The sequence below is a fragment of the Nannospalax galili genome, unplaced genomic scaffold, assembly GCF_000622305.1.
Source record: "Nannospalax galili isolate Female #2095 unplaced genomic scaffold, S.galili_v1.0 scaffold77, whole genome shotgun sequence".
NCBI lineage: Eukaryota > Metazoa > Chordata > Mammalia > Rodentia > Spalacidae > Nannospalax > Nannospalax galili.
The window spans coordinates 1,164,094-1,188,307 of record NW_008341457.1 but is presented as its reverse complement, the minus strand read 5'-3'; the positions used below and the strand labels follow the sequence as shown (position 1 = coordinate 1,188,307).

At 55.9% G+C, this 24,214-nt stretch overlaps 1 protein-coding gene across 4 annotated transcripts; it reads left to right on the top strand.

Annotated features, from left to right (window-relative positions):
* The first annotated feature begins 583 nt into the window (after positions 1-583).
* On the top strand, positions 584-23,284 carry Safb (scaffold attachment factor B). Of its 4 annotated transcripts, none has more exons than XM_008836946.3 (21): positions 584-910; positions 4,006-4,090; positions 9,939-10,003; positions 10,083-10,286; positions 11,762-11,824; positions 13,352-13,379; positions 14,186-14,789; positions 15,199-15,248; positions 15,810-15,904; positions 16,503-16,652; positions 16,736-16,818; positions 16,915-17,045; positions 17,128-17,216; positions 18,140-18,246; positions 18,446-18,739; positions 19,278-19,415; positions 19,505-19,547; positions 22,279-22,394; positions 22,528-22,634; positions 22,836-22,887; positions 22,975-23,284. In XM_008836946.3, exons 1-21 carry the CDS (start codon positions 722-724, stop codon positions 23,102-23,104), a joined length of 2,823 nt encoding a protein of 940 aa, XP_008835168.1. In that variant the 5' UTR covers positions 584-721; the 3' UTR covers positions 23,105-23,284. The 4 variants fall into 4 exon arrangements, with proteins under 4 accessions (XP_008835168.1, XP_008835171.1, XP_008835169.1 ...); XM_008836949.3 differs by having other exon boundaries at positions 18,449-18,739; positions 22,534-22,634; positions 22,975-23,104; XM_008836947.3 differs by having other exon boundaries at positions 18,449-18,739; positions 22,975-23,104.
* Positions 23,285-24,214: the final 930 nt, after the last annotated feature.

Sequence of the window (24,214 nt, the reverse complement as noted above, 5' to 3'; positions counted from 1 at the left end):
GCTTCCTCCCGCCTCGCTTTGCGGTAGCGCATGCGCGCCGCTCAGAAACTACTGGGTCCCAGACGCCGACAACCTCTGACCTCGCTCCTCATCTGCGCATGCCTTCCACGTTAAAGCACCGCCTCTCTCGTAGTCACCGCCTTCTTCCCACCGCGAGCTGCTTTACGAATGCGCATCTCTCTGACGTCACGTCTCAGTCGCAGACTCTGGCCTCAAGCCTCACTTCCCTGCTGCGCTTGCGCACTCTACTGAGCACTGCCTCACCCACAGTTCCGGTCTTCTTGCCGCCTCGCCTTCCGGCTGCGCACGCGCACCGTTTTGAAGCTCCGCCTTAGACGGCGGTTCGCTTGCAGGTTGACCAAGCTGCCGCCCTTCACCTCAACACGCAGGCGCCAGAACTGCAGCACGCATGCGTCACCGGCCGCCGGTCGCCGGGGTGGGAGACGGGCGAGTAGCAACGCGCCTGCGCGCAGCTCAGTCGACGCGCTCTCGGCGCCTGTGCAGCGGCGTCGCACGGCGTGGGTCTCGCGCCGGGCACGCCTGCGCAGTGACGAGGTGCGCCGCGGGGGAGGCTGGAGCGGTTCCCTCTCAGGCGGCGCCATTTTGTGGTAAGAGAGCTGAGATTCAAAAAAAAAAACAAAAACAAAAACAAAAAACACACACACACAAGCCCACCGACCCGGTTCTGTGTGAAGCGGGCGACGGAACCAGGGTCCCTGGAATGGCGGAGACTCTGTCGGGTTTAGGAGATTCGGGCGCGGCGGGCGCAGCGGCCGTGAGCTCCGCGTCGTCAGAGACCGGGACGCGGCGGCTCAGCGACCTGCGGGTGATCGACCTGCGGGCGGAGCTGCGGAAACGGAACCTCGACTCGAGCGGCAACAAGAGCGTGCTGATGGAGCGGCTGCGGAAGGTGAGCTTGGCTGGGGGGGGGAAATCTGCGGTCGCCATGGCGACGCCCATCGCGGGGTCCGACCGGCCCGCGGCCTTCACAGCGCGTGCTTCCGCTCGGGCATCCAGGACGCGGGTTCGAATGCCTGCGCCGTACGGGCGCGACCGGAAGAAAGTACTGAAAACCGCAGTCGGGAACCTGGGGACCTGAGACGGCGGGTTCGCCGCTCTGCCTCTTCCCAACCCCGAAACCAGCGCCTTTCTGTGTGAACAGGAATTGAAGGGACTCGGCCAAGGTCACCCGGCGGGGTCAGGTTATGCATGGTTTAGAACCCAGGGCCGAGCCTGCTTCTCCAGCTCCCGAGTCAGAACTGGGTGTTTTTCTTCGACGACAAACCGTGACCTATGGGGTGATGCCAACCCTAAGCACGCTCAGAGTTGATGAGCTGGAGGAGGTAGCCCAGGGGGTGATTTGTCAGGCATGTGACAGGAAGGACGAGCGGTTTCTCAGTGATGAGGTATGTTCCTTGTGAGTTCAAGGCCATCCTGAACTGCAAGAGGAAGCTCAGGGCCAGCTCGGGTAACAAATGGCATTCAGGGTCAGTCAGCCTAGGTTACAGAGGGAGTTCAGGGCCACCCTGAGCTGTAGACTGAGATCAACGTAAGCCTGGGTTATCTATGGGCTCTAAGGCCAGCCTGGGACAAAGAAAGAGTTCAAGACTGTCCTGGGTTGCAGAGGGAGTTTGAGGCCAGCCTGGGCAACTTAGCAAGACCCTGTTTCAGAATAGAAGAGGAGACCGAGGACATAGGTTGGTGGTAGAGCGCTTACCTAGCATTTTACAAAAGCTCCCAGCATTGCATAAAAAGTAAACACGCAGGGCTAGAGAGGTGGCTCAGCAGTTAAGAACACTGTTCTTGCAGAAGACTTGGGTTCAAATCCCAGCACCCACATGGCAGCTAACAACTGTTCCTGTAACTCCAGTTCCAGGGATTCCGACGGCCTCTTCTGTCTTCCATGGGCATTGCATGACAGTGGTGCACTTACTTACATGCAAGCAATACACACATACACATAAATAGAATAAATAAAATGATTTTTTTAAAAAGCCAGCGTAGTGGTACATGCCTTTAATCCCAGCACTTGGGAGGTAGAGGCAGGCGGATCTCTGTGAGTTCAAGGCCAGCCTGGTCTACATAGTGAGTTCCAAGTGAAGGCATTTGAGATGCCATGAGGTTTGGGTCAGGACTCTGAAAGAGCAGTCTCACTTTGCCTGGAAGCCTTGATCTTGGGGCTGGAGACCCTTAAATCCCTTTTTGCATAAGAAAGTGGTGGCAATTTGGTGAGGTAAACAAGCTGTGTATACAGGAGTACTCAGCCCAGTGTGGAAAGCTGATACAGGAGTACTCAGCCCAGTGTGGAAAGCTGAATGGGCTCACAGGTTCCCCCACACACTATGAGCAGCTGCCCTCTAACCCCCAGCACAGAGGGGCTCAACCCTCCACCCTCCTGGGCCCCCAGACCCCAACAGTCAGTTCAGTGGAAGTGGCTCCACAGGTCATATCCCCACCTTGCAATCGTGAGGCCCTGAGTTCTACCCCTAGCAGCCACTGAAAATGCAGGGAAAGGCCAGGCAGGGTGCTGGGGAGGTACAGACACCATCTCTAAACAAGGTAGACAGTGAGGAGTGGCGGCTGAGGCCTCCCAGGCTGGCAGTGCACACACAGTGGCACAGGTACACACCCACCTAGCACACAAGGCATGTGTTTATGGCATAAATGCATATCTGCCTAACGTGTACACATTGCATATCTGTTCACGGAACATATGCCCAACATGTTTGTTGCACACGCTGCACATGGAACACACCCGTATGACACACGTCCACATTCACATGGAAGACACAGCATGTGCATATGGCACTTGCACATAGGCTGGGAGGTGGGTGTGGTGATGAGGATAGTGCACAGGGTTTCACATACGCAGGACAGGCATGTGCCCACTGAGCCTGTGTATTTCCCATGGATGCCCTAAATCCTTACTGGGCTGGGCAGGACTTGTTCGCCCAAGAACTTGCCAGATGCAGGAAGGGGCCGCTGCTCTGGGTCTCCAATGAAGGGTCTTACCCTTTTTGCCTGGTCTGCCAGGGAACTACCAGCAGTCTCAGCATTAGCTGTCTGGTGAGGCAGGATGAACCCCCATGGTTCTGCTTGTGGCCTCTAGCTAGCCGTGTCCTGGTTTTTTGGCAGTGGGCAGAGGCACAGCTGCTGGAGGGATTTGCAGAGGCCCAAGAGGGCAGCAGTGCTGCTCCCTGGGTCCACCCTGTCACCCCAGGGCAGACTCTGTCTCCTGCGCCTTGGGCAACCCCATTATGTACCCATGGGGAAACCTGAGGGTGAGTTTGGGGTCTCAAGGCCGGGATGGGTCAGCACCGAAGAACCCAGTGACCACTGGGGCCAGTGTGTCTCTTGACAGCTATGGCATGGAGGACCATTAGGTCTAAATCAAGGACACTGGGCTTCTTTGCCACAGGGATAGGGTGGTGGGGACCCCAGGACCTGCTGAGAATCATTTCCATGGCTTACAGCCCCTGGCTAGCCTGGTAGGAGGCTGGGGTGACAGTGTGGGTAAGAGGATGCAGACCTGAATTCAAATCCCTGCACCCACATAAAAAGCCTGGTGTGGCCTCGCGCCCCTGTGAGCCTAGCACTGGGGAGGGTACAGGGATGGCCGGGGCTTGATGGCCGCCAGCCTGCGTGCAGCTCTAGCAAGTGACCTGTGTCAGGGAAACAAGGTGGAGGATGGCAGCAGGATGCCAGCCACCTCTGGTCTCAGGTGTACAGGGAAAGGCTAACAGAGATGAGCAGGACTCAGGGGTCCTGTGTGTCCAGGGAGAAGCAAAGTTGGAGCAATAGGTGAGGTCGGTGTGCCTGGGGCACTTGTGTCACCAGAGCCCTGGCCCCATGTGGGGTTCAGCAGTGGTACTCTCGGTTCTCGCTGCCCAGACGCCCTCTGTGGCTGTTTGGACTCGGGGTCTCTCTTGTGGTGAGGCTGACAGCGCAGCCTGGTGTGCCCCGGTGGTCTCACCCCCTCCCTTCCTTCTCTCCTCCCCTCTCCAGGCTATCGAAGATGAAGGAGGGGATCCTGATGAGATTGAAGTCACCTCGGAGGGAAACAAGAAGGTGACCAAGAGACCTGGCAAAGGTATCACTGTCCTTTGGGGATGTGGGAGACATGCCTGTGCGCCCCTCAACTCCACATACAGTGTTCGTACCACCCAAGGAGCAGTACAGCATGGCTACAGCCCTTTAGAGATACCCCAGAGCCAAGGGTCTATCTGTGAGCACCTCTCCCACAGGCTACAGCCCTTTAGAGACACCCCAGAGCCAAGGGTCTATCTGTGAGCACCTCTCCCACAGGCCACCCTCCTGGCTACTCCCTCAGCCCTCGCTTCCCTGTCTGTCCTTGGGGCTGGGTGGAGCCCGTGTGTCACCTTTCTGAAATCCCGGGCACCAGGAGTTTCTGATTTGAAGATGGTACTGCTGGGTAAGACCTCTTGGGTCTCCTCACACTTGCTTTGTGTGTTTAGTAAACATGCCCTGATGTTTCACAAAGTGTCTGAACTTAAGTAAAAGGTGGCGCTCCTTCCCAGAGTCAGCACATGAGTGAAAACTGGGGCATGTACAGGCCTTCTTGTGTGTCCAGTCATAATTGTATGTGTGTGATTTTGTATAAAAGCAAAAGCAAGCTATTCCTGGGTTGAGGACACAACTCAGTGTGTAAAGCATTTGCTGCACACACCTGAGGATCTGAGTTCAACTCCTGAGCACCCTTATATAAGCTAGCTGTGTGTGGCTGTACATGTCTATGACTCCAGTGTTTGTGAGGTGGACACAGCACAGTCCCAGGAGCTTGCTGGCCTGCTGCCCCTAGACTGAGCTGCAGGTTGTCAGACCCTGTCTCAAGGGAGTGAGGTAGAGGGTACCAGACCGCCTCTGGCCGCACATGCACACCCAGACTGGTCCTGCTCTTGGGAATCTCACACCCTTTTCTTTCTCTGCTCCTAATGGAACTTCACGCTTTGCTCTTGCCCTCCATTCATGAGACCTGGGTTCCACCTCCAGCCCCACACCAAAAAACAAACAAAATATGTGTGATGGGCAGAGTGGCTCTCGCTGTAATCTCAGCACTGTGAGCTGAGGGCGGGAGGATTGCTGCAACTTTGAGGCCAGCCTGAGCTACAGTGTGAGACCCTGTCCCCAAAAAAAAAAAAAAAAATTACTGCCTTAATGCCACAGAACTGATGTGGCCTTGTTCTTTTAGTGTCTGTATTTTTCTTTTGTGTGTTTGCACACTACCTGTGCCATGCCTGTAGTCAGGGCAACCTGCAGGATATGGTTCTCTCCTTCCACCATCTGGATCCCAGGAGTCGAACTCAGGTTGTCAGGCTTGGCTGCAAACTTCTCTACCTGCTGAACCCTCTTGCTGGCCCCGGGTCACCTTCTCTCTCAGTAGCCTAACCCCTGTGCTTCCATTGTGAGTGTGTGGTGCAGCTTGGCCTCCCTCCTGTCCCCTGAGGTGGAAGTGCCTCCTAAAAGTCCCTCAGGTGCACTGTTCTGTCTGGGATGGGGTCCCGCTGTGGTGCCTAGTGTGATGTCAAACCCCTGGGCTCAGGCACTCTTCTGCTTCAGCTTCCCAAGCAACTGGGATGGCAGGCGTCTGCCATCACATCAGGCGAGGGAGGGAGGGAGGGAGGGAAGGCATGGCATGCTAAGTTACTAGTTTGGGGATCAGGAGTCTTGGTGTTCTAAAATAGGTCCTTGGGCTCTCCAGCAGGCCATGTGGGTCAGAGCCCACCCATAACGAGAAGGCTGTTGTTGCTGCAGGCTAATCCTGACGCCAGGTCTTGTTAGCCCAGACTGGCCTCCACTTAGCTATTGTAATCCAGGATGACCGTGAACTCCTGTTCTCCCCGCTGTAGCCCCAGCCATATGCTTCCTGTGCAGCCCCTACCTACCTCACTGTGGTGGGTCACGGGCTCAGCACTGCGTGGTTGTACCCAGGCTGCCCGCTGTGGTCGCTGTCTGCTTCGGCCCCGCTGTTGCCTGTTCCATGCAGCTGCCGGACTGTGCTGTGATTGACAGCTCTCCTCAGTCACACAGCGCATTGTGCCATCATTGTGCAGGGTGATGTGATGGTGTTGGCTTTATTCTTGGTGGTGCGATTCGTGTGCTTCGTTTTTACTTGAGTGAGTTGGTGTGAGCTGGGACAAACCAGAATATCGTAGAGACCATGCTTCCCTGAGTCCCTCTCGCCAGCTCCCACTCAGCCTTCGTGATGTCTCTCCAGATACCCTGTTGCTGCATCTTTCCAAGACTGGGGCTCAGAAGCATGGCATTTCATGGATGCACTCGGTAGTTTGAGATTCTAGAGAACTCTATCTGCAGTTCCCTCCACACTCCATAGCAGTTTTCACAGAGCTCTTAAAATAGTTCTGAGGGCTGATCCTGTCTGTAGGGGTCACAGTGCTGGTGACAGGTGCCTGTGGGTGTGGAGAACGTGGCTGCAGACAGAGGACAACTTGCAGGGGTCAGCTCTGCGCTTCCCCCGTGTGTGGGTCACAGGGATTGAACTCAGGTTGTCAGGCTTGGCAGCAGGCCAAGCTCTCTCATCAGCCCTCTGTCATTTGAGGTGAGACCTCTCACCGAACCTGGAGCTCAGCAACTGGCTGTAGGACCAGCGGTGCAGAAGGCCAGAAAGGATAAGACCAGAGCGGGAAAGAAAGGCAGTCAGTCATGCAGAGGTTACAGGCCTTGGTCAGCAAGTGACACGAGAGATGAAGGTGCAGGGGGACTGCTCAAGTGGCTAAGAACACTTGCGGCACAAGCATGAAGACCTGAGTTCGAGTCCCTAGCACCCAGATTACAAGCCACATGCCTGTAGAGACAGGAGGATGGTGGGGCTTGTTGCTGCCAGCCCAGCTCGGTGTGTCAAGGGGTAAGGTGCAGCTGGACACCTGACGGCCACCACAGGCACACGCAGGAAATTTGTAGAAGTAAAGGCACGTAGCAGACCTCTGAAAGTGCTGCAGCATAAAGACTGAGAACACTGCACACTGCCAGGGGTGGAAAGGAAGGTCCCTCAGTCCCAGCGGGGGACGGGTGGCAGGTGCAGGTGAGCAAGCATCCCCTGGCAGGAAGAGGGCTAGCAACCAAATCCCACGGGGCCTGTGCCAGGGGCTGAGGGAGCTGGGGGGAGACGCCTGCTGCCAACTGCTCAGAATGGACCGAGAGCCCCGGGGACACCCCAAGGCTGGCTATTTACAGGACACCATCAGGCCAGGACTGGAGGTGGCCGGGATCCCGGGACTGCCGTACCCAAGAGGCAGAGGCAGGAGGATCACAGTGAATTCCAGATCACTCGGGCCAGGTGCGCCAAGGCAAACAGTTCTCCACCCCCTAATTGTAGGGCAGGTTCTGCTGGAGTCCCCTGTCATTCTATAAGGAACAGACCCGGGAGGCTGACGCGCCCCCCCCCCCCCCCCCAGGCCTGCTTAGTTGTCTGCCATGCCCATGGAACCCCTGCTGCCTGTGTTCTCTGTGACACCACTGCTGCCAGGGCCTCCAGCTGGGCACCTCACAAGTGTGCAGTGCGGTTACCTACAGCAGCCCATGCCACACAGTCCGGACCCCATGCTTTTCAGTCTTTTTGAAACAGGGTCTCCCTGTAGCCCCACCTGGCCTAGAAGTCTTATGTAGACTAGGATGGCCTTGAACTCAACGGAGATCTGCCTGCCTCTGGTGCAGAGCAGTGGGTTCTACCTGGGGACCAGGGTTGGGGGTTCTGGGTGCTGTGGTGCTTCCTCTGAGTATTGCAGATTCTGGAGATACAAGGTTAGCTGCCAAGTGGGCAGATAAATATATACTGTCCTTATATTACCGGGATGCTCAGAAGCCTGAAAAGTTCCTGTTGCTCCTGTCAGGAGGGGCACCTAAGTTGCACAGGAGGCCCAAGAATTTTGTCGTGCCCCACTGTCCTGCCTCAGGCTTTGCTATTTTTAGGTTGTTTCTTAGGGACGGGGCGAGATGGCTCAGAGGTCAGGGAGCTTCCTGCTAAGCCTCATGACTAGAGTTCGATCCTCAGGACCCATGCAGTAGAAGGAGAACTGACCATTGCAAGTTGTCCTCTGACTACCATGTGTGTATATGAGATACACCAATATGTGAAATAAGTAAATAAATGGCAAACAAACTTTTAAAACCTTTAAAACATATTCCCTGCTGGGCGTAGTAGCGCACACCTGTAGTCCTAGCACTTGGGAGGCAGAGGCAGGCAGATCTTTGTGAGTTCAAGGCCAGCCTGGTCTATATAGTGAGTTCAGGACAGCTGGAGCTACAGGGAGACCCTGCTTAAAAAAAAAAAAAAAAATTCCTTCATTAGTTAAAGTTAATAAGACGCACACTCTGAAAGACCTGGTTGCAGTGTGTAGTTCAGGGATGGAGGTGGGAGGGTGTAATCGTGAACATACCAAGGGAGCCACTCATGAAGGGAGTGGTGGTTGCAATGGGGAGGGAGACTTCTTCATCCCAAGCCAAGTCAGGACAGGGAGGGTGCGTGTGACTCTGGTCTGGAGTGAGGGCAGGTGGACTGGGAGTTTCAACATGAGCAGGAGAGAAGGGACAGAATTTCACAAAAGCGGACAGTCTGTTAGAGATTTAAATTCAGCCGGGTGTGGTGGCACACACCTTTAATCCCAACACTTTGTGAGTTCGAGGCCAGGATGGTCTACATAGTGCGTTCCAGGCCAGCTGAGGCTACAGGGAGACCCTGTTTCACAAAGACCCACCCCCCCCAAAAAAAAAAAAAATTTTTTTTAGAATTCAGGTTAAAATAGGTGCTTGTAAAATGCATTCAGTAAAAGAAGGCGCTGGCCCTACCGTCTGTCCAAGTGTCCACTGAAGCCCGCTGAGCCTGGGTGATGATGACAGGAGGGGATAGTATCCGAGCACTGCTCATCTGCTGATTGGTCTGCTGTTTGGAGACAGGGTCTCACTGTGTAGGCCTGGCTAGCCTCTATCTAACTCCTTCCTCCTGTCTTGGCCTGAGTGCCAGAGTGATGAGGCCGGGGCAGAGGTGTGGGGCCTTACTCCAGTGTGTCTAGTCCTCGCACAGTGCTGCTGGGAGTGAGTGCCCAGGTCTGCCACAAGCCAAGCAAGAGGAACAGACAGCTGTGCATGACGCTTGTCAAGAGTGCTGTGGAAGAGTGCCGACACCAGACACTGAGGACCGGAGAATGTGTGCATCTATTTTCTGAAGGCACATTGAGCCTAACCCTTTTTTTCTCCCTTTTTTTTTGGAAGGGACTAGGTCTCACTGTGTAGACCAACCTGGCCAGAACTCATGATCTGCCTTCTAAGTGCTGGGATTAAAGGTGTACACCACCATGACCAGCCCACACAGACATCTTTATTGCATTTATTTTGAGCATGTGTGGAGGTCAGAGGACAGCTTGTGGGAGTTGGTTCTATCCTCCCATGTGTGGTTCCCAGGGATTGAACTCAAGTGGTCAGGCTTGGCATCAAGCACCTTTTCCGGCTGAGCCTTCTACCTTGCCCCTTGCACACACCTTATGCCTGTGTGTTTTGCTCACAGCATTATCTCATGGGAGCTGCAGAAGCCTGCTTATGTCACACTGTTGTCTACTGTCTGCCTCTCTTTCCTATTACTGTGGTAAAGTCTTCTGACAAAGCAGCTTTAGTTTGGGTCACAGTCCATCGTGGAGCAGGGCTCTGGCTGCAGAAGCTTGAAGCAGCTGGTCACGTGGCCTCCACAGCCTGCAGAGGTTGGGACCCTGTTGCTCACATAGACTGGGGCCCCCTGCTCAGGAAAGGGTCCTGCCCACAGTCCAGATGGGTGTTTCCACAGGCAGCCGAGAGCCCCAGGTAGTTCTCCATCCCAACACAGGGAGAAGAGACTGCAGATGTGCACCCCAAGACCTCAAGACAGGCTGGGGGGGGGCGTGTGGTCTCATGCCCATATGCTGTCTCTCCAGGGCGGAAACCAGAAGATGAGGGTGCGGAGGACAACGGGCTGGAGGAGAATTCTGGGGATGGACAGGTAGGTATTGCTCTGTCAGCAGATGGAATGTCCATGGAGGTGGCCTCCCAGCCTGTCACAGCAGCATTGTGTGTCGCAGGAGGATGTGGAGACCAGCCTGGAGAACCTGCAGGACATGGACATGATGGACATCAGTGTGCTGGATGAGGCGGACATCGACAATGGCAGCATGGCAGACTGTGCAGAGGAGGAGGAGGCCGACACGCTCCCTGAGGGCCTAGGTGACAGGGAGCTGCCGGAGGCCAGTGGGAAGGAACTGCCAGAGAGCCTGCGGGGGCACGTGGTAGGTAGCAGACATCATCACTGGGCTCTGTGGTCCTGGCTCTGCATGATGGGCAGCCTGTGCCTGGGGGCAGGCATGCAGAAATGCCATCATCACACTCACCTCCTGTGTGTTCACATGGCAGAGTACAGGCACACTAGCTGCTGACAGCCTTGCATCCTCCCCATGCCCATCCCTGGCCTGTCTCTGCAACCGTGGCTTCTCCACTAGAAATGCACATCCAGCTGTAATAAGTTTGTGCTGTGTTGGGAATACTGCAGCACAAGCACTGTGACTCTGGTGCTAGGGTCAGGACGTGGAGAGGGGCCAGGAGCGCCCCAGCTGATGGGGCCCTGCTGGGTGTGAGGCAGGTGCACAGGCCACTGGCCGACTCTGTGCTGGGTGCCCATCACTTCTGCCCCAAGCTTTCATCACACAGCTTGCTATCTGCCTGAGAGGAGCAGAGACCTGTCTTGGCCTCTTGCTGGAGTCTGGCCATCTATCCCCTCTTCCCATAGTCAGCACCTATTACCTGGGACTGACTCTGAGCTGAAGTGCAGGCTCTGGGTAGGGGTTTCATTGTGCAGGGTGACCAAGACACACCCGTGTTGCAGAAAGGACCTCAGAGAGCTCTCAGCTCAGAAGTGTCCTGGGTCTGCCAGATACTGGGTGGTTTGATGGGAGCATGGTGGCGTGAGAGTCATCACCAACCCTGTGTGACCTCAAGCAGCCTTCAGGTCTCCTTTGGGCCTCAGTCACCGAAATCACAAGTGTGAGGCCCAGTAACTCTTGGGTGTCTCTTCATACCTACTCTGTTAATCAAGTTTGTGAGAACACTGAGTATGTGACCTCAGTGACTGCTGCCACCCTGCAGGGCCAGAGCTCAGTGTCACCCCAAGACTTCAGCCCACATAGCCTGAGACAGACTTGCCTGCTGACCTAGAGTATCAGTGCCCAGAATATAGCACGCATCAGGGTGCCCTGGGGACACTGCCTCAGGACACAGCACACAAAAAAACAGGCTAGGTACACGGCACTAAGGGGCTCTGAGAGGGGGTATGGGATAGGCAAGGTGCTGGTACCCTAGCTCCCGCAAATGACGCTGGTGTGGTCTTTGGGGCACGAGGCTCTGAGGCATGTACCTCACACCCCAGGACACAGTAGAATCTGGGGAAGAAAGAGGTGGGGTGGCATTGAGCAGATGTCCTGTGTGCTGTGGACTGTCCTGGCTATGGGCAGAGGGAGCCATCTCCTGGGGATACCTGGCCTCAGCTGCTGAGCTCTCAGGCCTCTGCAGATTGGACCGCCTGTGGCCATGCCGTGCATGGTGCCTAGAGCCAGCAGTCCACTAGCAATGGTGGCGCAGCCAGAGCTGGACTCTGTTCTGCAGCGGAGTTCTAGAAGACCAGGGCAGCTGCCTGAGCCGCAGAGGCTGCAGGAATCCGAGCTGTCCCTTTGCCACAGCCACTGTGAAATGCTCTCTTCTCATCCCACAGGTTGAAGACAAGGAAGCCATTAACAACGTGGACACGTCGTCGTCCGACTTCACCATCCTGCAGGTAAATTGTCTGTCTGTTTTAACTCAGATCAGCCACAGGTTCTGGAAGCAGCTGGTCACCTGGCAGCCAGGGGAGCCAGGGTCCATGTCCTGACACCTGTGAGGCCTCCGACCAGCCTTTGTCCTCAACTTGCCTCCTCAGAGCCGGTGCTCAGCCCTGGGTACTCTGGCCACAGCAGAATGACAGGCACGGAAAGCTTGTGAGAAGAGCCTAGAGCCTAGGTGCGGCTCAGGCTGTGGGTCCCCATGTCTTCCATCCCCAGCCCCTGAGGACGGGAAGGACTGCTGTGGTGGCAGGCTTCTCCCTACTGCTTCTCCCCTTCACTATTTCTGGGTTATCTGTGGACACATGACAGTGCAGGAACTTGTTGGGGTCTCCTAAGCAGCGTCCATATACACCTCAAAGGCCGCTGTACTGTTCAGTGCTGGGCTCCAGCCCACCACCTTGGGTGGTCTCCTTTCCGTGTTCCCACAAGGCCAGATTTTGTGGTGTTGGGGTGCAGATGCCCAGCCTGTAAGGTCATGGCCACCACGGGGCAGCCTCTCAGACCCTGCCCGAGTGATTGTCTCGGTGGCTGTGTGGTCCCGGACTGTGAACGTGTAACCTTAGAGCCGGCAGGTGAGAGCTGTGGACGAATTGGTCCCTGTGGGTCTCGGTCCCCTGGGAGGTGCTGTGTGGCAGTGGCACAGCTGTCACCTGTGCTGCTCAATGGCCACTAGGCAAGGCACGAATCAGCCTCTGTCTCACCAAGGCAGCTGCAGCGCTTTCCTGGCTGGGAGTATCTGCATGGGGTGCAGCTGTCTGGAGACACTTGGAGACAGCACCTGAGGAGTCAGCACTCGCCAGTGTGTTCTGCATCTAGAGCTCAGTTCCCTGGGTGTACAGGTTGTGGGGAGGCCAGGCCCTAGAGGAAAGACGCAGAGCTAGGGTCTTCCCACGGCATTAGGGTTGTCTTCAGGGAAGAGAGACAGGAGGTGCCTGTCCCCACTGTTGAGCACACAGATTCCAGGTCACATGCAAGGCTATCTCAGAATTGCAGCCCTCAGCTCGGCTCCTGCTCTGTCTAGAGGTGCTGACAGCAGCCAGCCTTTCTATGCTCACTGCCCTGGCTGCCATAGAGAACAGTGTCTCCTTGTGCCTTGGTGTCTCACAAGTGGAGCCTGAGTCAGGGTGTTGTCTACAGAGATGGGGGATCCATGCCAGGAAGGCCGAGCTCAGCCCCAAGGCGGGGTTTCCTGGGGACAGTAGACATGGTGGGGACGAGTGCCCAGGGTGGGAGAGCCATCCCCTTCCGCCCTAAAGCGCTCAGGAAGCAGCTGGTGGAAGTGAGGTCTGTGGGTGTGCCAGGCAGGTAGATTCGGGCAGGTGTATACCAGCCCTGCCGTCCTCCATGTCAGCAGTTCAGTGCAGAGGGAGCCAGTCCTGAGCGGAGCAGGCACCAAGGGCAGTGGGTTTCAGAGGCAGGTCTACAGTGGGGTGTGGGCTCCGGGCTGCCTGGCCCTGTCTGACTTGTGTTTTCTGTTGCAGGACATGGAGGACGCGTCCCTGGAGCCAGGTACTGTCCAATGCAGAGCTTGGCAGCGGGTTCCCATAGCGGGGAGGCTATTCTAACCAGTGGCCACACTCTAGCGAGCAATGCGCTAGCGCTGTGCAGTCCACAGCACACCAGGACCATAGAGATTGGAAACCCAGCCGTATCACCAGATCTGTGCACGTGACCGGCAGCCTGTGAGCACCATATAGCGGAGACCTGCTCTCCTGCCTTTTCACAGAAGGGGCGGGCATGATGGCCCGCCACGTACCCGTGGGCTCCAGATTGGCACTGATCGCTGGCGGATCTTGTGATACTGGCAGCATCTCACCACAATCGTGGTGCAGGGAGCTTAGGGAGCTAGGGAATGCCATGTGGACTTGCCATGACCGGATCCCCGAAGAGGAGAGCGCTCCCGCGAGACAATGGCAAAAACATACTGTCCCTCGGGACTGCCAAGCTGCACCCACCAGAAGACATGCACTCAGGACATTGTCACAAAAGCAAAGCACTGTGTGTGGTACTAGAGGAGTGAAGGCCAGCACTTGGTTAGGCACCTTGAACTCAAGCTGAACCCGAAGATTGAAGCGCTGTCAGCACACAGGACGAAGACTCAAGACACAGAAGGTTGTGGGGTGAAGGCTCCGGGACACTGTCCTCTGCCCGTAGCATAGAGCCCGGTGGCGGGCAGGTAGCGCCGCAGCGGGTTTTCCAATCTCTGTGTAGTAGCAGTGGGCGTGGTGGCGGCGCCGCGCCCGAGCCGCACTTGTCGTTGCTTTGTTTCCCTGGTGATTAAACCTTGTGCCATTCTATTCCCGTTAAATCCGTAGAAAATGAGAAAATACTCGACATTTTGGGGGAAACTTGTAAATCTGAGCCAGGAAAAGAAGAAGGTTCGGAGCTGGAGCGGCCCTTTGCCCAGGCCCCGAGTAGCGTGGGGCCGGACAGGAAGGCGGCGGAAGAAGAGGACCTTTTTGAGAGCTGCTGCCCCGCGGAAGAGGAGGAAGAAGAGGAAGAGGAAGAGCAGGAGGAGGAGCAGGAGGAGGAGGGAGATTTAGCTTTGGCCCGCGGCGAGGCCGAGTCTGCTGCACGTGCTCAGACGCGGTGTCAGTGGAGCGAGGCGGACGCCCCGTTAGCGGTAGTGAAAAGGGAGGCGGCGGAGCCGGGCGGAGGCGCAGTTGCAGTTGCAGTTGGAGGCGAAGCCGGGCCAGACCGCGGGCCTGTAGGGCCCGAGGAGCCAGTTGAGCAGAGTAGCGTGGCCGCCGAGCTCGCGGACGTCGCCAGCCAGGAGCTGGCGCGACCCCCGGCTGCCCCGAGCCCTGAGCCGCGAGATAGCAAAGACGACGTGAAGAAGTTTGCTTTTGACGCTTGTAATGACGGCCCTGCGGCTCCTAAAGAGTCCTCAGCCAGTGAGGGCGCTGATCAGAAAACGAGGTTGGTTGTTTCTCAGTCCTAGAGCGACGCTCTCTCCTCCCCATCCACTAGCGCCACGCACGAGCTGACGGCCCCAGACGGCAGCCCGGCTGCCCGGCCAGCTCCACACACACCGCCATCTTTCCTCGTTTATTTTACACTGGTTCTGTAATCGTTTTTTGTTTTTTTCTTTTTCCAACCTGTCACGGTGGTTTGCTTTAATTCTTCTTAATTATCTTTAGCCCGGCAGAAAATTAACTCCTGTGGGTATGAAATCTTATGGTTAGGTCAGCTTTCCAAAACTCATTTGTCGGGGTGTCCTTTTTGAGAACTAGGTGCCGGGTAGGTATGCAACGTTGGTGGGTCCGTAAGGCTCTGGGTTGTTGCCCGCGGTGGCAGCCCCCTCAGTGACACTGTCTCTTGTCTCTAGTTCTGTTGAAGATGACTCGGACACAAAACGGCTTTCCAGAGAGGAAAAGGGTGAGGTCCCCATCCCCACAGCCCATGTCTCCCCTGACATACAGATGTGCCTGAATCTTTATGAAAGTTTCCCCTCCTCCCTGCTAACATCGCAGGTCCTGGGTTGTGGCCACAGTCCCACCCCTAAGCGCTGACGTGCTCTGAGTGTGTTTTGAGTCACACCTCCAGTTAAAGTGACTCAATGAGCCGTATCCAGTTCACGGCTTCTCAGGAGGCGAGCCAGAGGAAGTCTACACTTTCCAGGCTAGACTAAGCTACTTAGCAAGGTCTTTTCTCGAAACCAAAATTACTAGGAAGTGAGAACATGGGACTGCAGTTACTCCCTGGCTGTGCAGGACCAGGAAGGTCCAGTATGGCTTCTAGAAGGCAGGCAATGGACTCCTCCTCCCTGCTCAGCTACTTAATGGTCAAAAGACAACTTGGGCAAGGCCACTGGGGTCTGTGGCCAGCCCTTTGCTGACTGTGCCATGGGCCTGGGCTCTTGGTGTCCCTGGGGCCTCTGAGCTTGAGACCCGGGACCTGCAGATATGTGCTACTGACTAGAACTTTTCTTTTGCATAGGTCGTAGCAGCTGCGGTAGAAATTTCTGGGTCAGCGGCCTTTCGTCTACGACCAGAGCGACAGACCTGAAGAACCTCTTCAGCAAGTATGGGAAGGTGAGGCCTGCTGCAGCCATGCACCTTGTTGGGGCTGAGCTCGGGCCCTTGACAGCAGCTGCCTGAAGGGCGTGTGCAGGACCAGCTGGGACAGGGCTCTGTCCTAAGTCCCAGTTGGGCTGTGTCCCCACAGGGCACAATAAGCCAGGAGCCTATGGCTGCTTCCTGAATCAAGTCACCTCCCAGTTCCCAGGCTGGCCAGGGCCTGAGAGTTGGGTGGGTGCACAGTGTGAGTCTGTCAGTTCTATCAGTTCCATTTGTGTCCCCAATTGTTTTGGTCACTGTGATGGACACTTGGGTCATGTGTCTATCCATTGCTGTGTCCCAGTTCCCAATTCATTCTTGTAGTGTGACTGTTAACTTGCTGGCGTGGTTTAAATTATGCTAAAGGAGCTCAGGCAGAGCCTTCTATTGTACCCCTGGTTCCTGTGGTAGGCCGATGGCAGCTTGCACTATGTACCTTTAGTTGGGCAGCGTGGACGGCAGCGCTGTGCAGACTCAGGCTTCCGCCTACCCACTCTGTGGCTTTCATGGGCCACACAGAGGCCATTGCACCTGCACCCACGGCTCTCTGAGATGTGTGTCCTTTTTTCTTCAGGTGGTGGGTGCCAAGGTGGTAACAAATGCCCGGAGTCCCGGAGCTCGCTGTTACGGCTTTGTTACCATGTCCACAGCAGAAGAGGCCACGAAATGCATCAGCCACCTCCACAAGACGGAGCTGCATGGCAAGATGATCTCTGTGGAGAAGGTGAGCGGCTGTGTGACTGTCCACGTCTGTGCTGGGGCAGTGGGACACAGTGGCACTGGCATGTGACTGACTTCCTCCTGCAGGCCAAAAGTGAGCCTGCTGGCAAGAGAGTGCCTGACAGGCGCGATGGGGATGGCAAGAAGGAGAAGGCTAGCACCAGCGACAGGTACTCCTCCCCGGGACCGTGGCCACCTCACTCTGGGCTCACGGGAAGGCTATTGCCTCCTCAGTATGTACTCTGACACCCATGTGTCACTCCCAGAGCCACAAACCTGAAAAGAGAGGAGAAAGCAGACAGAAAAGATGATGCCAAAAGGGGGGACGATGGCAGTGGGGAGAAGAGCAGGGGCCCTGATGAGAAGCCCGCAGAACGCTCCCGAGCCACCAAGTCAGGTAGGTGCCACCCGGGCCTCTTGCCACTCCAGCCTGGCCACCTTGAATGACAGTTGTCTGCAGCTTCCCATCTGCTCCACAGGAAGCCGGGGCACGGAGCGCACAGTGGTGATGGACAAGTGCAAAGGTGTGCCCGTCATCAGCGTCAAGACCTCCGGGTCCAAAGAGAGAGTGAGTGCAGGGCTGCTGGGCGTCAGCTGGGGGCCAGACCTCTGCGGGGGAAGATGGTACCCCTGGATGCAGGAAGCTATTCTCCAGGCTGGTCACAGTAGTGCTGATAAGGCTGACCAGTCTAAAAGACGGGAGCATCTACTGCTGGCCCTACGGGCTCCAGAGCAGCTGCCCTGCCACTCTCCCCACTGTGCTGACTCACTAGAAGACCCTGGGCTCAGTCAGCATGCACTGTCAGGGCAGATACAACCAGTCATTCTAAACTCTGGCATGTTGATGGGGACAGTCATGTGCAGTCAGGACAGCTTACAGACCATGTCTTTCAAACCCCCGTCTTACACAGAAGCCTCTAGAAAAGTGGGAAGGTGACTTGCAGGCCCAGCCAGGCCCAGGTGTCACTGTTGGTGGATTTGGCCACACAGCTGAGGAGCTGAGCTGGGGCCCTGGCTGTAAGGGAGTAGGAAGGGGCTTGAAGACTTAAGCCAGGGCAATGGTGCAGGCCTGTCATCAAAACATACTGGAAGCAGGGTGGGGAGATCACCACGGGTTCCAGGCCAGCCCAGGCTGCCTATCTCAAACTAGAAAAGTTAAAGACGTTGTTTTAGATGGAAAGGTAAAGAATAGAAAGTTCTGGCTTAGCCATTGTGGGGACCCAACGCCCTCCAGCCCCGAGTGTGGAGTCAGGGGATTTGACTGCGATCAGATAGAGTGGTCCAGCCTGGGTTAATACAGAAAAGCGGAAGGGTAAACACAATTTCGTCTCTGGCAGCTTTCAGAATAGAACAGTCGGCTCTATTTTGAGCCAGTCTTTTCTTTATGTATATTTCTTGACTGGTACCTTGTCTCATCCTTCCCATCACTGTCCCTGTCCCCTTGTGGGTCCCTGTTTTCCCTCCATCACCCTCTGGTCTTTGGTACTGCAGGCTTCCAAGAGCGAGGACCGCAAATCAGCCAGCAGGGAGAAGCGCTCCGTCGTGTCCTTTGACAAGGTGAAGGAGCCTCGCAAGTCCAGAGACTCAGATTCTCGTAGGTGAGTGGGTGAGGGGACACAAGCAGCCTGAATGCCCTGAGTGCCTGGACACGGAGTGGGCCCTTGGGGAAGAGCCTGCTGCTGTGCATGCCGACCTCCAAAGACCACGGAAGGTTGCCAGAGAGGGCAAGGGGATAGAAAGGATGTGAGCGCCACTGCTCCCAGGAAGCCAGAGTGGCCTCACAGGGCCCTGTCCCAGCAGGGAGCGGGAGCGCAGTGAGCGGGAGCAGCGGCTGCAGGCCCAGTGGGAGCGTGAGGAGCGCGAGCGGCTGGAGATCGCCCGGGAGCGCCTGGCCTTTCACCGCCACAGGCTGGAGCGCGAGCGCATGGAACGCGAGCGGCTGGAGCGGGAGCGCATGCACGTGGAGCAGGAGCGGCGGCGGGAGCAAGAGCGCATCCACCGAGAACGTGAGGAGCTGCGGCGCCAGCAGGAGCTGCGCTATGAGCAGGAGCGGCGACCCGCCGTGCGCAGGCCTTATGACGTGGACGGCCGGTAAGCCGGGCCCAGGGCACAGCGGGTTCGGGGCCCACCTGAGACCCACAGAAAGTGGTCATCACACTTGAACCCAAGCAGGGCCCAGACCCCTGGGGTCCCATGTGACCCCTGATGTGGAAGTGCTTCAGGCCAGACAGCATTTCCTGGGTCCACTGCAAGTCTCACATGGCCTCATGGCCAGATGTGCCATGCACATGCAGCCTCTCCTGCAGCCTCCTGGCCTTGGCGGCAAGGCACTGCCTCTGTCACCTTGTCCTGCAGGCAGCGAGTCTGCTTCAACCCTGGGGCATGGGGTGCTGAGGTCCTCCTGCCATTCTGTAGACTGACCGTGAATGTTCTGTCAGGGTGCTCAACGCCCACGACAGTACTGAGGCACGGTGTGGTGGCCATTAAGTTCTAGGTCCAACCTTGTCTCTCAGACCTTCTACGGTGTGTTTTTGCTATGGGTGTGGTGGCTGTGGAGGCACACAGGCTTTCTGGGGTCCTGGTGCTTCTCAGGGCTGACAGGTCTGTCCCCATCCTACTCTCGTCACAGGCGTGACGATGCATACTGGCCAGAAGCCAAGCGTGCCGCCCTGGATGACCGTTACCACTCTGACTTCAGCCGCCAAGACCGCTTCCATGACTTTGACCACAGGGACCGCGGCCGCTACCCCAACCATTCGGTGGACAGGTGAGAGGCCCCACTGGCAGCCTGTGGGCAGCTGTGGGTCTGGCAAGCCAGCCCCTTCCCCACTCTGGCTCACTACAATTCTTTTTCAGGAGAGAAGGTTCCAGATCCATGATGGGAGACAGGGAAGGACAGGTAAGCACAGGTTGCAGCTTCCACAGTGTGGTTAGGTCCCAGCCCCAGGGCACCCCTAGTGGCTGCCACTGCACTTGGTCTTGGTGTTGTGGCCACAGGCCCTGCTCCCACTCCCTACACTGTAGCAGGGTGGCTGCTGAGCCACGCCAAGGGGCTACATGGTCTCCCCGTGTTGTCATGAGGCCTCCCGGTGGACACCAGGCTGTGTAGAACGATGGCACACTTGGCCAGTTAAGCCCTACAGAGCCTTGGTCATCAGTCCATGTGACCAGGGACCTGGCTCCTGACAAGGCTGACGACCTTGCTTTGGTGTCTGTGTGCACATGTAGATGGCGGTCAGGCCTCCAGGATAGATGCAGGCCACAGAATATTACCCTCCTTAGTGCTGCCCGCCTGCTCTGGGTACCCTGACCTATAGCAAATTTAGCCCCATTTTGTGGCTTTTTCTCTGCAAGGGGCTGAGCACCAAGCTCCGGTCCTGTTGCCACAGCTTTGTGCTGAGCTGCTTGTCCTGTTGTGGGAAGCAGTGACAGGCAGTGACCCTTTATGCATACCTGCGCATGTCAGGCAGTTTGGAAACCTTGTGAACAGGTGAAGTCATTGGGTCCAACTGCCCTTGGTACCTGGTGGTTTTGTCCAGCCTTGTCTCTTAAAACTTGGGAGTTTTGAGGTTGGAGAGATGGCTCAGTGTTTAAGAGCTCTTGCAAGGACCTGGGTTTGAATTCCAGCACCTACATGGCAGCTAACAATCCTCTGAAACTCCTAGTTCTTGGGGATCCAACACCCTCTTCTGTCCTCTGCGGGCATTGCATGACACAGGTGCACTTACATGTAGGCAATACATTCATACACATTTAAAAACTTGGGAGTTTGTGCTTTTTCTCCAAAAAATTAAAAATGGTGTTTTGGACCTGTTCGGGCAGCGTGGCCCGGAGCTTGTTTGATGACAGGGCGTGGAGGCAGTGGTGTCCTTTTTTCTCTCATCGGATGTTGTGTGCTCATCTTCCTCTCTGTGTACTTCATAATTACACTGATTTAAAATGTGATTACGTTAATGCTACATCCTGTTGGTAAAAATTGAACAAGTGGGTGAGTCCAGGTCAGCCGGCCACACAGTCATTGCTATGTTACTTCCTTGAACTGCTTCCTCTTCTCAACCTACCTTTCGCCACTTGGAACATGTATGTAGGTTCATTATGGTGCCAAGTGGCCACAGGGGAGTGTTTGATCCAATAGAAAGAAATAGTTTGATCCAATAAAAGTGTTTGATCCAACAGAAAGAAAGGCCGTCGAGGGCAGTTGAAGTCACACATGAAAGAAGCCAGGATCAAGCTTGGTTTCTCCCTGTTCCACTTCGTCGTGTTTTTTACAGTATGATTTTAGCTTTGGTAAATGACTGAAACTGAAGAAGCCGGGGTTAAAGCCTACACTGCTGTGCAGTTGGGGAGCCAGAGACACTTAAATCGTCCCTAGAAACGTAACCATAGCACTGTATATTTTGGGTCTTTGAACAACAACAACAAAAAACCTATTTGTGCTCTATTTTTAACCATACAGAGTATTTTTTTTTTAAATATTTTGTTATTTTTATTTCATGTGTATGTGTGTATTGCCTGCATGTAGGTAAGTGCACCCATGTTGTGCAATGCCCGCGGAGGACAGAAGAGGCCATTGGATCCCCATGGAACTGGAGTTATGGATAGTTGTTAGCTGCCATGTGGGTGCTGGGATTTGAACCCAGGTCTTCTGCAAGAACAACCAGTGTTCTTAACCGCTGAGCCATCTCTCCAGCCCCACATAAATATTTTCTAAAAATGCTGTTTTGTTGTTTTAAGGGTGGAGGTTGGTTTGGGGGAGCATTTTTTTGAGACTGATTTTACTATGTTTCCCTGGCTAGCCTAGAACTCAGTAGTTAGACCATTTTGGCCTAGTTCTCACAGTGAGTCACCTGCCTCTGCCTCCCAAGTGCTGGGGTTAAAAGGATGCTGGGCATGGTGGAGTAAGCCTGTAGCCTGCAACTCTTGTGAGTTCAAGGCCAGCCTGGTCTACATAATGAGTTCCAGGACAGCTGGGACTACAGGGAGACCAGGTCTCAAAAAGACCCCCCCCCCCCCAAAAAAAAAGTAGCACTACCACACCTGGCCAGGCATGGTAGTGCGTGCATTCCTTAATCCCAGCAGAGGCAGGCAGATCTCTGTGAGCTCAAGGCCAGCCTGGTCTACGTAGTGAGTTCCAGGACACCTGGGGCTACAGGGAAAGAAAAAGAAAAAAAAAGGCTGTTACTGGAGCTGAGCTTGGCAGCTGTTCTCACTACACAGGACTGAGAGGGTTTGAGACCAGAGGATTGCTGAGATTTCAATTTCCAGACTGTCTAGGCCTCACACAAGTGGGGAGAACTGGCCTAGCTTGTTGGGGTGCTGCGGTGTGCTGTCACTCCTCTGCCCTTTGGGTATCACAAATTGATGAAGTCTGACTGTGCAAGGTGGGGTGGTCCTGTGAGACACCTTTGCTGAAAAGTGGGGGGAGTGGGGGCACCCAAGACAGGTTTATAAAGTTGAGCTCTCCTGAGGGGAGAGTATGGCAATGAGTGGACAGGGTTTCACATACTGGCCAGAACTTGGTCCACATCCCAGGTTACTGTGCTGCGAGCCTTGATGGCCAGGCTGTCAGGGCCACTGTCCTTGTCCAGGGATCTGGGTCAGTGCTGACCTAACCGTTTTCTCTGGTGCAGCATTACCCTGAGCGCCATGGAGGGCCAGAGCGCCATGGCCGGGACTCACGTGATGGCTGGGGCTACGGCTCTGACAAGCGGATGAGTGAAGGCCGGGGCCTACCCCCTCCCCCCAGGTTTGTGTCTCAGAAGTGCCCTGGGGTACAGGTGGGACTGAGCACACTGGGTGATAGTGAGCCCCTAGCCACACTGAGCCCCCTGCTGGCCATGCACTTGGCGCAGTGGTGGTCAGAAGTGTCTTTTTCCAAGGGGCAGACGTGACTGGGGGGAACACGGCCGGAGACTGGAGGATGACCGCGCATGGCAGGGCGCTGCAGATGGGGGCATGATGGACCGAGAGCATAAGAGGTGGCAAGGTGAGCTGGTGCTCGCAGCTTCACAGGTGGCCAGAGCCACTTAGTGACGACCTTGGTGGGTCTGCAGATGAACTGGTGACCCTAGATCCAGGAGGATGCAGACCCTGTTCTGCAGAGAGGGACTGACCAGCTCAGGTGGGGCACAGATTGGGCAGAGATGGGCCAGAGAGCTGCCCACACAATCATATGTTGGTCCCCTAGGTGGTGAGAGGAATGTGCCAGGCCACATGATGAGTCGCGGCGGCATGTCGGGGTGAGTGCTACACTGTCCCTCACTGGTGAGCCTTGGGGTGCACTGGGAGTCGGGTGGCCCCGTACAACAGTGCCCACTTCTCTCCAGGCGAGGCAGCTTCGCCCCTGGCGGTGCCTCTCGGGGCCATGTGATCCCACGTGGAGGGATGCAGGGTGGCTTCGGGGGACAGAGCAGGGGCAGCCGGCCCAGTGACGCCCGCTTCACCCGCCGCTACTGAGATGCTCCACTCACCTGTGACTGTGACTGTGCGGTCAGGACTGTCCCTTCCACCCTGTCTGTACAAAGGATTTTTTTTTTTTTTTAATCTGCTGCCATATTGTAGCTGGATACAATGTGAATTTGTTCTTTTTTTGTTTTGTTTTTTGTTTTTGTAATAAAGGTGTTTCTGTTCAATGTCCTCTACTCTAAGGCTGCCTGACATTAGCACAAGGGAAGAGTGGCCCAGCGCCCAGCCTCATGCCATCCCCAGCCTGCACACAGGAAAGTAGTTAGCACAGAGGCCCCATGCCACCTGGGCTTCAGGGCTAGCTCCTGCTTCCTGGACACAGACGGTATTGCCCGATGACCCTGAGGGCGGGAGGTACTCAGCCCCCCATGAGGCTGCAGTGACTACCACAGGTGCAACTGGATGCGTCCGGCACTCTCTCTTCAAGGGGGCAGAGGAGCAACACCCAGCCCTGTGTTCTAGGGAGGACCACCACAGCCGAGGGAAGCCTTCCAAACATCCCAGGAAACCATGACAGCTGCAGGCACGGCTGGGCTACTGAGTGATTCCACCACCCCAGCCAGGCCCACCATGGAGAGGGAACAGTAGCCGCAACTGAGGGTAAAGGGCCATCTGCCTCACACTGCAGCCCAGACATGGGTCACAGGGCAGAGAAAGCCCTCGGTGTGAGCGTTGTAAGACACAGAAGTCACCCACATCCACCTGACCTCACCTGGAGTTGTGCAGGCAGCCCAGTGACCAGCCTGATGCCACACCCTGTGCAGCCAACCTCCACCCCAAGGCTGCCTGCCACTAAGGACCAAAGCCAGGTGGACAGGATGGGTAGGCTTACACAAGACACACTCCTATATCCACGGAACCATCCATCCGTTTATCCACCACCTGCCCATCCATCTAATTCATCAGCTGCCAACCTGCTGTCTGTTCCCGAGCCACCTTTCCTGTCCCCCTATACTTGAAGGGATGGTAGAAGGCAGGTTGGGCAGCAACCAGGAGCCCCTGCCTGGGTTCCAAGGTAGCCCTGGGTGGTGGCCTGGAGGCCTCACCAGCTCTGGGTGCTCTGCATGTCCCTTGGCTCTCCTTGCCGTGGCAGTCCCCAGG

Coding starts and splice junctions, on each gene's coding strand:
- Safb (XM_008836946.3), top strand. CDS start 722: ATGGCGGAGACTCTGTCGGGTTTAGGAGATTCGGGCGCGGCGGGCGCA. Junction 14,790..15,198: donor GGCGCTGATCAGAAAACGAG/GTTGGTTGTTTC, acceptor TCTTGTCTCTAG/TTCTGTTGAAGATGACTCGG. Junction 17,046..17,127: donor CTCCCGAGCCACCAAGTCAG/GTAGGTGCCACC, acceptor TCTGCTCCACAG/GAAGCCGGGGCACGGAGCGC.